This window comes from Poecilia mexicana, unplaced genomic scaffold (assembly GCF_051168715.1).
Source record: "Poecilia mexicana isolate PSO_F unplaced genomic scaffold, ASM5116871v1 scaffold_9, whole genome shotgun sequence".
NCBI classification, from domain to species: Eukaryota; Metazoa; Chordata; class Actinopteri; order Cyprinodontiformes; family Poeciliidae; genus Poecilia; species Poecilia mexicana.
In genome coordinates this window covers 28,648,714-28,663,428 of record NW_028263378.1, presented here as the reverse complement: position 1 = coordinate 28,663,428, position 14,715 = coordinate 28,648,714, and the positions used below count along the sequence as shown (strand labels likewise).

The 14,715-nt window shown below is 39.0% G+C and overlaps 1 protein-coding gene across 4 annotated transcripts; it reads right to left on the bottom strand.

The window, feature by feature from the left end:
- Positions 1-123: 123 nt before the first annotated feature.
- On the bottom strand, positions 124-13,684 carry susd1 (sushi domain containing 1). Of its 4 annotated transcripts, none has more exons than XM_088009093.1 (19): positions 13,381-13,684; positions 13,114-13,257; positions 11,693-11,848; positions 11,442-11,594; positions 10,492-10,671; positions 8,516-8,695; positions 7,535-7,714; positions 7,252-7,431; positions 6,148-6,327; positions 5,121-5,300; positions 4,564-4,743; positions 4,045-4,209; positions 3,102-3,196; positions 2,830-3,016; positions 2,607-2,700; positions 1,202-1,457; positions 1,070-1,109; positions 901-994; positions 124-282 (listed from the first exon to the last, which is right to left on the bottom strand). In XM_088009093.1, the coding sequence occupies exons 1-19, from the start codon at positions 13,445-13,447 to the stop codon at positions 195-197; spliced, it is 2,799 nt and encodes a 932-aa protein (XP_087865219.1). In that variant the 5' UTR covers positions 13,448-13,684; the 3' UTR covers positions 124-194. The 4 variants fall into 4 exon arrangements, with proteins under 4 accessions (XP_087865219.1, XP_087865220.1, XP_087865221.1 ...); XM_088009094.1 differs by having other exon boundaries at positions 8,516-8,656; XM_088009095.1 differs by lacking the exon at positions 901-994.
- Between the last annotated feature and the right edge of the window lie 1,031 nt (positions 13,685-14,715).

Genomic DNA, 14,715 nt, shown 5'->3' with positions numbered 1-14,715 from the left:
TAATTGTGAAGAGGAAGCAGTTTTCAAAAACATTTTGTGATTAAAAAGCAGAACAAAGAGCATGTCCTTTGTCTAAACAATAGCAACACAGCAGACAGAGAATGATCACATTCCTAGGCCTAATCCAGTAGATGGTGGAAAAGATACGTTTATTCGTTTGGAGGGATGTAAATGATTATATGTGACGTAAGTATTTACAGAATATACAGTTTGGAGTCATTATATTTGTCACTATGGACTGAAGCGAGCGGGCCTGAGAATGGTTGCGTCCTGTTCACACACCTGAAAGAAAACATAGAATAAAATTAAGTCCTAAATACAGTTTCTATACATTCATTTTTTTATTAGAACTAAAAGCTGCATTCTTTCTATATGGCAAAATTATTCTGGGGGAAAAAAAAAAGATAAGTCATTTAACCAAACTGGAATGTTTCAGGAGAAATCTGAAGGGTTTTCTGCAGTTAATATCCAACTATACAAAACCCAGTAAATGTTGATTTCAGTCCAATGTTTTTCATTTATTTACAAGATGATGAATCAATATAAGAACTTCTCCCATTTAGAGTTAGAAAATGACTAGACTTTTCACATCCAAACACTGACACCAGTTAAGAGGTTTAGCCTCTAAACATACACTCTGCAAAAACAAAAAACCATAAATGGAAAATTCTTGTTCTTCTTCTGGTTGCCATGAATGAATCAAAGCAAACCTCCAGGTATGTTTTACATGAAGTATTAACATACCATGATGTAAAGCTAAAAAAACAGTCAATATTACATAATACTGCCACTTTAAATGTATTGGTGCCTTTTTCTAATTTATTTTTAATTCTACTCGTTTTATTCTAAGTTGATTTAGTGAAAAACAGCATTGATAAAAGCGTAACGTCTCGCTCATACCAGGACAATCTGTATGCCGCTAATAAAACCATGGCAACCGCTGCTATAGAGGCAGCAGCACACAGCGACGACACCCTCAGGATGTAAGATGTACCTGGGAAGAAAAAAAAAAGCTTTTCATTGAGTGATATCAACTTATCTCTGTAATTTTTGTGCAATTCTGAAGCACCTGCAACTTTAGCCCAAAGGACGCAGCAACTTCTCGACATCTGGGAGAGGAAACACTCGGGTTAAATCTGCTGCACCCTCCACAGCATTGCTTTGCCGTTACTCCTTTGTATCAGAGCGGATTTTAACTCACCGTTTTCCACCGACTGACAACCCGAAGAACAATGAAGTAGGTGTTACCGCTCTGCAGCGGCGCGTTGTAGAAGCCCCCATAGAGGACTCCGTCCCCCACCGTGAAGTTGACCTCTGCTCCAAGGCTCTGCACACCAAGCTGGGCGGTCAGGTACTCAGCTGGTGACTCTGCTCTGCTTGAGGGGTCAAGGCTGGCGGGAGAGGAGCAGTCAAACACCACAAGCTCCTCCACAGGAAGCACAAAGATTTGGTAGAAGCTGTCAAAAACAAAAAAAACAAAGAGGAAAGTTTTATCTTCATTGTTTGCTGTCGTCCTGTTGGGTTTGTAGGTTGTTAGCAAACTCCTGTTTTCCTCACACATTCAGATGTCATTCTACATGATCCGAGCAACTGAGAAGATTTTTTTCTTTGGTGTGTTTACTCGTATCCTACCACATAATGTAGTTCGTAAAAACCATATTTGTTGAATGTAAGTGTTAGCAATTGAAGTATTATTAATCACTTCAGCATGGCAGCACCAAGGTTATTACAGTTAATTAAAACGAACCGAAATTAGAAAAACTGAAATTTTCATTAACTAAAATAAATAAAACACAAATTAATGGGGAAAAAGTACAATTAACTGAAACTATATCATGCCTTTATAAAACTAACTAAAACATACTGAAAATGTACATTTAATATCATTTGTTTGTGTGCTTATGAAAGCATTTATTAGCCTTTAAAAATGATGTGAAATAGTTTTTTTCCCCACACAATAAGTTGTGAGCTGTTGGCAAAATACAGGACTGTGTATTCCTCCTGGTGGTGCTAATGTTAGTCCACAAAACGGCGACAGTAAAAATTGGGAGAAAAAGCCAGAGTCAGTTGGTAGTTCAATAATTGAATATATTAAAAAAAATAGTATCTTCTGTTTTGTGTACAAAATCATAATACAGTACTTAAATTCTGCACCTAAAAATAAACCAAACACACTCTAAAGACTAATTAAAACTAACTGAATTAGATCAACAAAAACTAAGCTATAATGTAAAACCCAAAACTATTATAAGCCTGGTCAGCATGTGTGAGACATTGAGTGTAAAATAATTTCAACCACTGTATGTGGTTCTACAAACTATTAACACAATTCCAGACCTCAGTTTTCAATTTTTTTTCTCTAAAACATTGAAAACCATTTTCTGCCATTTTCTTTCCACTTCACAAAGCTGCACCGCTTTGAGTCTGTCACGTTAAATCTCTACCGGATTTCTTTGATGCTTGTGGTTGCAAAATGAGAAATGATCAAAGCATGCTTCCAAGGCAGAGTTTCCTCACATCCAGTGTGAAAGCTTGTCATGAAAAAGCTCCTTCCTCCCTTGTGAATGTTAGACATGGTGAATGTTTGCATGGAGGGCGTTGGTCACCTGATGGGATCCAGAGTGTTGGGAGATCTTTTCAGTCTCAGCGTTGGAACTGGAGTCTCCAGTTCTGTGTAGTGTACAACTGGTGCTGGAGGTACTTTTAGAAACAGAGGTACATTTATTGTTATGTTCACCGGTAAGTATGAAGAAGACTACAGTAAATATTCTATAATTAGTATTAAATATTCACTATCCCTCTTTCTTTAAACTGGAGGTTCTGTGCTACCTGTTAAACTGGTGTTGGCTGTGATGGTAGCTGTGAATCTGGCAGCTACTGCAGTAATGGAAATGCTGTAGTTTGTTAATGGAAGCAGCCGCAGGCAGATTATCAGCCGATCGCCTTTGGAGCTCAGCTGACGTCGTCCTTTGTCTAGAAACGACCTCTGGTAGTCTCTGGATCCCAAATAAACCACCTGAAATAATCAAAGCCACACATTCAGTCAAAGTTCACTGTTGATTCGGTAAAAAAAAAAAAAAAAAATAGGAAACGTATCCTACCTTGTAAAGTTCTGTATCTTCCTCAAACTTCTCTGCCTTCCACTTCAGACAGTTTCCATTGTAAAGTGTCAGCTGGTTAACAGGCGGCTTGATTTCTGCATCACATATTAGTAGTTGCTGTGAGAAGCTTACATCTACTCTTGTTTCAGCATGTCCAGTGTTTAATTTTTAAAGTTTGATAATTAATTCTGTGCTATAGCACATATTCAGTGAGTACAATAAATATTAAGCAGACCAAGTGAAACTAATATTTTTTTTAAATGATTGACTTAAAACAAGCTTAGTAAGAGGTTACTTGTAAGTTAATTTTGTCTTATTTTAAATGTATTGAGATATTTGCGCTAAACTAATCCAAAAATACTTGGTGGAGATTTTGCATTTTTGCAGTGCATACACAAAGAACAAAGAAATCAAAGTAATTTAGTCTATAAATTAATGTTTGGTTAAATCACTGGAATACAGAACTTTTTAAAAGGGCAGTATTATGTATTTTCCAGCCACCAAGTGTCATTTTATAGCACAATCAAGTGACTGTTACCTCCAGTTGTTACAAAAATTTGTATGCATCCATCAAGCATGCCTTAAAAGAAAAGTGACTTTGCAATTGAAATTGGGTCTCTGTCTCTTTAAGAAGCTCCTGGTCTTTTCAACACTCTGGATATTCAGTTCCACCAGGTGTTTGCTAATTGCTGCTGGCTAGTCTGAAGGAGCTGAGTGGGGGAGATTTCTCAAACACGCATAAAAAAAATCGAAGGAACACTACCGGTATGTTTTTGACTAGAGAATAACATAACATGATGCAAAGTTCAAAACAGTTAATTTTACGTAACGCTGCCCCTTTAAAAAGAGATAAACAACGATGCATTTTATTTTTCCTTCTTTATATACAGTGACCAATGATTGAAACACTGTAGCGTCCGAGCGCTGCTACTTTTAAACTCACCGATACAGTTGAGAGTAGCTCTCAGCCACAGTCCGGAGCCGCTGCACACGGACGCGTTGGCGCCCCTCCAGCTGTGATATCCCGCCACACAGCGGTGAATCACAACACTTCTGTTGTGCCACACCACCTCCGAGTGGGCCAGGAAGGGAACGGGGCCGCATTTAGCTGGAGAAACAGAACACAAAGACTCGCTCAGAAATGGCATCACTCAACACACACTGGGAAGGAAGCATTTGTTTTCAGCAGGCACCCAAAGGAGACCCGAAACGATGTCGCTTAAGTAACACGTATCTGACAAACACCCAGGCGTCCCGCTGTGCTGGTGGCTGGTGATCGCTGCAAGCCGTTGTGGACGGAAAAGAAAATCGCATGCAGTTTCTTAACTCCCCTCGTCTAACAGCCGGAGCGTGCAGGATTAGAGGTCAGACATGTGACAGACACTAGGTGACAGAGTGCTTGAGAAACGTGCAAGGAGATCAAAAAGGGGGCAACAACCAGGCGTAAGAGATGCCGCCCTACCTTTGCATTTTACAGATACTTCCCCCCACACTCCTGACAGAGAACATGTTGACAAATCGTTTCCACTCTCTTGGTAAAACCCGTCCACACACTCGCACCGCGCCACGCTGCCCGGTGTGCTGCTGCCGTCCCACAGCAGGTTAGTGTTGGGGAGACATTTCGGGGGGCCGCAGTTTACTTCTGTGTACAGATAAGAATTTAGCATAGACCTGGTGCAACAGGTCACCACTGCTAGCACACAATCAGCTAAATAAACATGAAGGAAGAGTTAATTTGTTGCTTCATTAGGCTGCAGGACATTCAGTTTCATGTACAGGTGCGTCGAAATAAATAACAGTACAATTAAGATTCAACTATTGCAGTTTCACTTCTTGAATAGATTTTTTTAAAGTGCTTTTTTAAAAATAAATTACACCAACTCCTACAAAATCAACAACCTTAATGTTTTAACACTCTTTACATAACATAAACATGCTTTTATCTTTTAGGGCACAAATTGCTTGGTCTCCAACACGGAAACTAAACCAGCAGCTTTCTCGGGTCATAAAATGTTGCACCTTCACACGACAGATCAACATCCTCCCATAATCCATTCTCTCCACACTCTGAGTAGTTTCTCAGGCCTCGGGTGTAATATCCTTCCTCACATTGGTAATACACCACAGCGCCACTGTGTGGCGTCCCATTCCACTGCATGTTAGCGTGCTCTATTACAGGAGGGTTCCTGCAGCTGATTTCTACAACAGGAAGACAGACGGTCAGTGCAAAGCACTAGCAGCTGGACGTCTGGTATTTACAGTAGAAACATACTGATGCAGTTCATACATCTTTAAGAAAATTGTTGTGGATAATTTTTTTTTTAGTTTACTTATTTATAAATAAGCAGAGGCATTGTTAGGATCCTGAAACTTTGGGAGCATTGCAGCGATAGTGATTTTATTTTTTATTTTTATAAATGTTTTTTTCATCACTTTTTGCTTGAGGTGGGGTTCACTCTGGACAGGTAGCTACTCTGTCATAGATCAACACGGAGACAGGAAAAACAGCCAGGCAATACGCACTCATGATTGACAGCACTGAGAAGACCCTCCTCCCAGCTCTGATTGGTTGTTTCCAGTTACCACTGACTGGGAGCACTGGGAGAAGGCAGAGGGGCTTGATTTTTTCACAGATCATCAGTCTCGCACTCTCCTGATAATTTGTAGAGTATGACAGCAGCGATCTCAACAAATATGTAAAAAAAAATTATTTTTTAAATAAAATTTACATACGTATATATATGTCGAACACAATCCAAAGCTCAGCTGGAGCTTTAGCCCCAAATTTTCAGGTCTAACAAAGCCTTTGCAAATTTAATTTCACAGCCAACTTGGAGCAACAACTGTCCAACAAGATAAAACATTTACAAAAGAATGAACAAACATTTATCAGATTACATTACAGTGATTTATGGATAAACATTAAAGCAAATAAAGACTGTCATGCAGTCTTTGCTAAACTTGCCATCATTTGTGCTCTAAATTGTTACCAAGAGTCCAAAATGAAACTAAACCAGCAGCTTTCTCGGGTCATAAAATGTTGCACCTTCACACGACAGATCAACATCCTCCCATAATCCATTCTCTCCACACTCTGAGTAGTTTCTCAGGCCTCGGGTGTAATATCCTTCCTCACATTGGTAATACACCACAGCGCCACCGTGTGGCGTCCCATTCCACTGCATGTTAGCGTGCTCTATTACAGGAGGGTTCCTGCAGCTGATTTCTACAACAGGAAGACAGACGGTGAACAGAGCGCACTGGAAACTGGACATATGGTGTTTACAAAATTATTTACAGCCCTTGAACTCCTTTGCTTGTTGCTGTGATTTTCTGTGATAGACCAAAACAATAGTTTTTTTTAATTATAGTTTAGTTTTATTTCATTGTGAAATTTTGTTTAATTCATTTAGTTTTAATTAGCTTTTATAGAGTGTTTGCAAGTTTATATTTGTTATTACCAGTTAAATATTCTTTTAGTTTTAGTTCAGCTTCTATTAGTGATAGTAATAGTTTAAATTTTTTCATACTTTGGTTCATTTTTAGGTGCAGAATTTAAACAAATCAAAGTACTGTATTGTGATCATGTGCATATTAAAATGAATACTCAACAGAAGATACTACTTTCAAAAAATATATTCAATTAATGTTGAACAACCAACTGACTCTGGTGTTTTCTCCCAGCTTTTGCTGTCGCCGTTTTGTGGACTGAGCTCCAGCAGCAGCAGCAGCGTGGAGCACCGTAATTTGTCGACAGCTGATGTAAACTGCTTGTGTGTGGGGAAAAAACATCAATTTCACATCAGTTTGAAAAGTTACTAAAAAGATTCATAAACACAAAAATGAAGGATATTACAACTATGCTTTTAGTATATTTTAGTTTTATGAACGCACAATATAATTCCAGTTTGTTATACTTTCTTCCCATTAATTACTCTCATTTATTTCAGTTGTGATCATTTTCCTTCAGTTATAAATAATGTTCTACTTTATCTTGGTCTGTCGCATAAAATCTCAGCAAAATACAAACATACTTTTTTTGCAAGTCACTTTAAACACAAATGCTATTTTTCACAAGTCACAAATCTGAAAAACAAGGTTTTCAAATTGTTTGCTGTGCACTAATAACTAATGAACATATTAGTATCACCTTGGCAGGACAGAGAGGGCGCGTCCCATCCTCCACTGGCTGTACAAACTGATACATTTCCTTCGTCAACATTGACAAATCCACGGTCACACCTATAAACAACCTTAGAGCCCACAGTGGAAATGTTATCCCACTCCATTACAGCGTGAGGGACGGATGTGGGCTCTCCACAGTCAACCTCTACAGAGATGGACATTAATTATTTAGCAGAGAGAGAGAGGTGGAGGGGGGGAACGATCCACATGTAGGGCAACAAAATGAGCCTTTTTGAGAAAAATATTACCTTTGCAGAGAATGCCAGGCACTGTCCAGTAACCGTTATCTGCACACACTGACACATTGCTACCTTCATGATGATAAAATCCTATGTTACAGTAATAAGCTGCTGTGCTTCCAGGGGTGAAGCTGCCGTCCCACACCTGCACAGTGTGGGGCACCACAGGTGGATCTCCACACAGAGTCTCTGAGGCAGGAAATGATGCACATTTATAGCACACAAACATATCAGCAAAACGAAAAAATACATTTTATTTTAAGAAGACATATTGGAAAAAAGTAAAGCTGATCTGTTGTTACACGGCTTCATGGCAAAAACTCTTGTACAATTGGAAATGTATGGGACACCAGGCTGTGTGTTTGTGAAATTAGTCAAAGATTAGCAGCAGTAAATCAGGTTATTTAGCTGGTGGAAAAGAATGGGGGCTTCATTTTTCAAGGCCATATTATCACAATGTTATTCTTTCATTTATAAATATTTCATGAGCTAAATGTTTATTTTAGAACCAAAATATTAAGTTTGAAATGAAATATCTAGTGAGCAAACTAACATTTTAGCTCCAAACTAAATATTTAGCTCTGAGTCAGTTTAGAGCTAAAAGTTGTGACTATATATAGTTCTCATGTGCACTAATGAGAAAGATTGATTTTCTTAAATAATGAATTGGTATGTTTTGTTTCTTTGTTGATAGGATTTGAACAAATGCTCCAATAACTTATCTTTTTTTTTTTTTTACTAGTTATTCTTGATGGAACTAAAATGCAAAATAAAAAACAACCAACTAGATGTTCAGACTGTTTGCCCCCCAAAATTTCCAGGAATAACCTGAGCATAATCAAAATTTCACTTTAACCAAATGTTTGATGTTAACTAAGATAAAATTTGCTAGCTTTCTTTTTCAGGCCACAGCAAAACGTCCGCAGTCAAAAAGACTGGAAACTAAAGATTCTGAAATAAGGAAATCAATTTACTAATTTTGTGTGTTACCTTGGCATGACAAAGTTGGAGATGTCCACTGTCCGTTTTTACCACAGACTGAAACATTATGCCCTCCGTTACTATGAAAGCCCTCTGTACAGAGGTACAGCACTGTGCTGCCGGGGGACGAACTGCTGCTCCACACCTGCTCTGTGAATTCAATCAAAGGAGGATTCCCACACAAGAGCTCTATGGGGAGAACATTTACCAGAGGTATTAACACTGCAATGATAAATACAGAGCAGAACTGCAATACAGCTGACAAGGAGCCCTGACCAGACAGTGAGGGGAGCTAAGACAAACAACACAGAGAGAGAGACTACATTTCATCCAGAACCAGGATCAATGAACGTTTTAAACTGATGTTATTCATACTCTATATGTGTAAACATAAAAAGTAGGTTTGTTGATTTGTTGATGAGTTGATTTGATGTGAATTTTTTCATCACCCCGAACATAAAACACGTTGAAATAAAGGAACATGTTCTATGGTTGTTCCTGCCGACTTAGGTGCCAGTTTTTGTCTAAGAATTATAACATGGTCAAAATATTAGTTGAGCTTCATTTAATTTTATTTATAATAAGTACTAATTTTGTATGATTATGTTACACTGTTTAATTTAAACTTAATTCCTTTGATACTATTAATCTTTTTCTTATTTTTAAATGTTTTTCTTTCATCATAAAAAACAATTCTGCATCACCTTCACTGATTATCCTGTTTTTTATGTCTAAATCTTGCTTCTAGACTTTCTTCATTACAAACACAAATATATTTCCTTAGCTTTACATCTCACATCAGGTTATTATTATTATTATTATTATTATTATTATTATTATTATTATTATTATTATTATTTACCTCGTATTTTCTGGTGTGACTGTCATTTGTTCTAACATCTGTGTTACATTTAGCAGTATTAACGGTTCTCTAGGCGCAGAATCTGAACTGATTGATTGACATGAGAGACCCACAGAAAGAAAACACGCTTCTCGTTGCGTTCGCTCAAACTTCCCTTTTAAATGACTCTTTAACTGTCAGATTTCATGCAGAATTAAATGTTGCAATTTAAGAAGAGGAATCTGAGCATATTCTTGCTAAACTCCTCCCTCATCCGATGGCCGTTTCCTCAGACAGAAGAGTAATTCTGGTAGAGAGTCTTTCAGAACAGACCTGTGAGTATTTTGTGAATTTTATTGCATATTTTTTGAGAGTTTCCAGCTTTTGGGTTACGTTACAAAACAAAAGGCTTAAATTTGTGTGCTTAAAAAATTGCACAAACCTCACTTGACATAAAGAGGAAGGAGTGAGTATTTTCACACGGTGTTCTAGTTTGCTTGCCTGATGCAACAGGTAACGATTGAGTCACTGATGACCCAGGACTGACTACTGTTTATCTTCATGGACTGTAATATTAGGCCATATTTACAGTATTATTGCACATATTCATGTAGAGTTTATTTAGAAAAAGCCTCTTAAAGTTGCATCAGCTGATGTGACTGGCCTTTAATGCACAACACAGAATAAAACAACACAGATTAACAGTAACATTCACATTTTTTGTAAAAAAATAAAAAAGTCTAATTTACGGTAAAATACCAGCAGCTGTGGTTGACAGAATTTTACCGTAAATTAGAGACGTTCCTTTTTACAGTGTAAACAAAATTTTTTCTAGTGGTTCTGAATTAGCATATTTTAAACTGTGATTCTACCCCTTAACTTTTACATTTTCTCTTTAGTCTTACACAATTGTTGTATGTTTTCTTGTAATTTTGTCTTTGTAAAGAATTGTAGCTGTCTAGTTTCACTATGTCAGTAAACTGACTGACTTTACAAATATTGCTCTGTTTGTGGTTTTGTTAGTCCCTGTAGTGTAGTTTTGTAATTATTGCTCCGGATTTCTGCATGATAACCTGAGTACGGTATTAAAGTGGGGGAAAAACAGATTTGTGTAGTTTTAGACTAAAGCAGTAGCTGTTTTTACCTTCACAGACCAGGCTGGACTCGCTCCACGATCCGTCCGCTCCACACACAGAGCTGTTGTCTCCCCTCCGCCACACAAAGCCTTCCTCACAGCCAAACCTGGCAACGCCACCGTACGTGGTGAATGTGATGGACAGGAGGACCGAGTCTTCCACCAAGACAGGCGGACCACAGTCGACCACTGGGAGGGAGAGAGGTCCAAGAGCAACTTCACTTCCTGGTTTCAACCTTATCGGTTTTCAGAACGACGCTAGCAAGACAGAGACGCGGCTCGAACGGTTCTCCTTGCGTTTTGTCTCTGCAAAACCTGATTTTACCAAGCAGGAGATAACTGCAAATTCAGCTACTCAGAACTGTTATTTTGTAGAGCCACACTTCACTACAGTAACACCTTACAAGTCTTTTTGCACAACTGTGATAGAGGTTTTGACCCTTGTTTCAGGACAGAATTACCAAAGTTCAGTTGGATCAGCTGATCGACATCAATTACTAAGTTCTGCCACATTTAAGGTTGTTTTCCTGCTGTAGAGTCATCCTCCAGCTAGGGGTGCACCAATAAATCGGCACCAGTTTCCTTAATTGTAGCAGATCGGCCCGATACTTACATGTGAAGCAGATGATATCTTCCTCAGCAAAGATCTAAAAATCAGCCACTGTCCACCTGACCAATGGACCGGTCCATCAGGTCATGTCTGCATGTTTATTTATTTATTCATTGTATTTCGAACAGACAGTTTGGAGTTAATAATAGTGACCCCAATGTTGCCAGCTCAGTAACTTTCTTGCTCTATTTAGCAACATTTTAGACAAGAAACTTCAAATAGGTCTTCCTCTGCACTGATCTATCACATTGAATCTGTGGAGGTCTGCAGTTTTAATGTGACTAAATATGAAAAAGCTCAAGGGAGTACGAATCATGGTCCCACGCACTGTGAATCGGTTCCCGTTTACCTTTGCAGGCAGCTCCGCCTCTCTGCGGACGAAAAGGCTCGGCTCCATTGTGGACTCTGTATCCAATCTGGCAGCTGCAGTCGAAGCTGCCCTCAAGGTTTCTACACTGACCTCCCTCTCCACATTGCCCTGTGATCTTGCACTCGTCAATATCTGCAGAAACAAAAGCAAAGGCAACATTTTTTCAGCTATTAAAGCCACTCATTCAGACCTACACTGTGGTTTCTCGTGCGGCTGCAGCCTCCGCTCACCTCGGCAGTGGGTTCCGTCGTTTGGGATGAAGACAGCCATGTTGTTAGACGGCCTGTAGCCAGACAGGCAGGTGCAGTAGTAGCTGCCATACGTGTTGTGGCAGGTGGTGTGCTGCCCACAGATCTTACTGGCTCCTATCTGACACTCGTCTTTATCTGGAAGAACGACAAGGTTTCCCTTTTTTTTCATGGAAAATGGTGCTGTAGTCAGATGGAGACCGAATTTGAACTTTTTGGCCCAACAGCAACAAAGCTAAGCATGGAGAAAACTAACACTAAACTAACATTAAACACATAATGATCAAACATGGTGGGGGAAGGATCATCCTGTGGGCTTCCCTTTCCTTCAGGATATGGGAAGACTGGGAGGCAAATGGAATTAAATACAATTATTATTTGAGTTATTTTCCTTCAAAGTCTCAATTATGCATTATTTGTAAAAATGTGACACATAAAATCCCAGATACAGATAGATAGATAGATAGATAGATAGATAGATAGATAGATAGATAGATAGATAGATAGATAGATAGATAGATAGATAGATAGATAGATAGATAGATAGATAGATAGATAGATAGATAGATACTTTATTTTAAATTTTAAAAACTATATGAATATTATACTTTGGTCCAAATCATAAAAGATTGTATGTTCACAGTTAAAACTGCAGTATGTAACTTTTAACAGTAAGCTGTTTCTCCGCTGAGTACATGAAGTGATTGACAGCGCTAAGACCCGCCTCCTGGCTCTGATTGGCTGTTTTTAACCAGGAGCAGTGTCTTTCCTCAGCAAACGAAGCTCAGGGAATCAATTTGTTTCACAATTTATCTGTCTCATATTATACTGTAACAACATGGTGACAACACTAACAAATATGTGAAAAATAATGTTACATATCGCAGCTTTATGGCTAAAACATTGTGAAATAATTTGTGTTTCTGGATTCAAACATTATACATTACTATGATATTACCATGCTTCAAAGATGTGAACAAACTTAATAAATGTTTTCTACTGGAAGAGCTTTATGTTTGTACAAGGAGCTACTTTCTGATGTGAGGTCAGTTCATGTTCCTGAATGGAGCTAATATAAAACATTCAAATTATAGAGGCTAAAACCATAAGTCCAAATTATCCTAAAAGATCAATCAAAGGTTCAGAGAAGTTTACTTATTTACACATTTCTACTTATTCTACATTTTTAACACAATAAGTTTTATAAATTGTGAGAACAGTAAGGACAGATAATCATCAGATGTTTGACAATTCACTTTTAGATCCAAAGCTGCTCCGTGAAAATCTGATTGCACACACATTCTCTTAGCAGACAAAAGCTTATTAAGAGGAAAATACATAATCTGGTTTCACACGACAATAAATACATTTGAAAAATCGACTGTATTTTTATTTTTTCTTACCTTGACAGTGGGTTCTCCCATTTCCAACAAAGCCGTAGTTGCAGTTGCAGACTTTTCCAGAGCCGTCTGGCTTGTCCTCACATGTGGCGTTAGGGTGGCAGGTTGCGCACACATCCAGCACGGCTTGGCTCCATGCTGGGACGACTGAGAGACGGCAGAAACATCCAGTGGAGGATACATTCACCTCATTGATCTCCACCAGGAAGTGGTGTTTAACAATTTCAAACAAGTAGTGATCAGCAAATCTGAGAGAGTAAGTTTACTTACCTGACAACACGAGGAGCAGAAAAACATTCAACTCCATCATCATCATTCTTCTGTTTCTTCCATTCATCTTCTCTGAGAGTCTCCCATCGCCTGTCTTCGCTTCATCCCCATCTCCCCCCTCCTATTCTTCTTCTTTATTTTTGCACTTCCTCCTCTCGTACAGCTGTGACACTGAGAGCTCTCGATAACCGCTGCTGAGAGTGGGTGAGCTGAGGTCACATTGAAAACGACGTATTTTCTCAATGGTCTCCAGGCTGCTGCTGCTGTTGAGGCTTCATCAGTCACCACTGCTGATGATAGCTCCAGGGCTGGCTCTGGTAAACTGCACACTCATGCTGCCACAGCTGATAGTGACTATATTTGGCCTAACTAACCTGCTGGACTTTGATTAAAACCAATGATACGGTCAATTTTCTTTCTCAAAGTTAAATGGAAACTTCTGAACTATTTTTTATCTTGATGAATGTTAGTTTCTTTAAAAAGTAATTAAAAAAAAATCGGCAGTAGTGGCCTTTATTTAGCAGTAATCTGACAGAAATTGGGGAATGGACGGGAGTCGAAGTCGGGACGGCCGTGTCGAGGTCCACAGCCTCTACATACGGGGCGCCCACGCTAGCTAGCGCGACACAACACCCCTATTTCAGTTCTTAAAAATAAATTTTACCTGGCGTTATTTATTCTTTAAATAAGTTTTTTTTTTGGCTCTCGGGCCTTTGCTTGAGCGCAGGCCGAGGGGGGGGGGGGCAATGGCGCTTGGGGGGGGCACCGACGACCGGACTCGAACTCGGGAAGGCTTATACCATGACGCCACGTCATGCCCCAATTTTTTATTTAATTTTTCTTAAATTGTTGTGTAACTGGTCTAGTATATTACTTTAATTGTGTTTGCTTTAAACAGGCCTGTCAAATTTTGAACGTTTTCTTTTAGCAACTATCTCTATATTTGTTCATACCTAGGACATCTTCAGTAATAATCCACTAGTCATTTTTTGCTGTTACACCCGTTCTGATCCATTCTGTAGTGTATGTATAGAGTTAGAGGGGGGCAGTGGGAGGCGGGGAGTATGGGGGGGGGGTAAGTTGGTGAGCTGTGGGAGGGGGAGATAAGTCTGGTAAACTCCTATCTTAGCCCAGCAGGGTCCTAACTGGGGTTTTGCTGTCATACAAAGCAGTAAAATAGTCCCATCTCCCTCTGAAGGGGGGTAAGGGGGAGAGACTTCTTACACAACTTCCAAGTGCACACTTCAGGCTATAAACATTGGTCTTCTAAGTATAAAGACAGAAGATATGAACTGAAAGCTATTAAAGGATTCTTTAATTATATGTTTGTCAGGA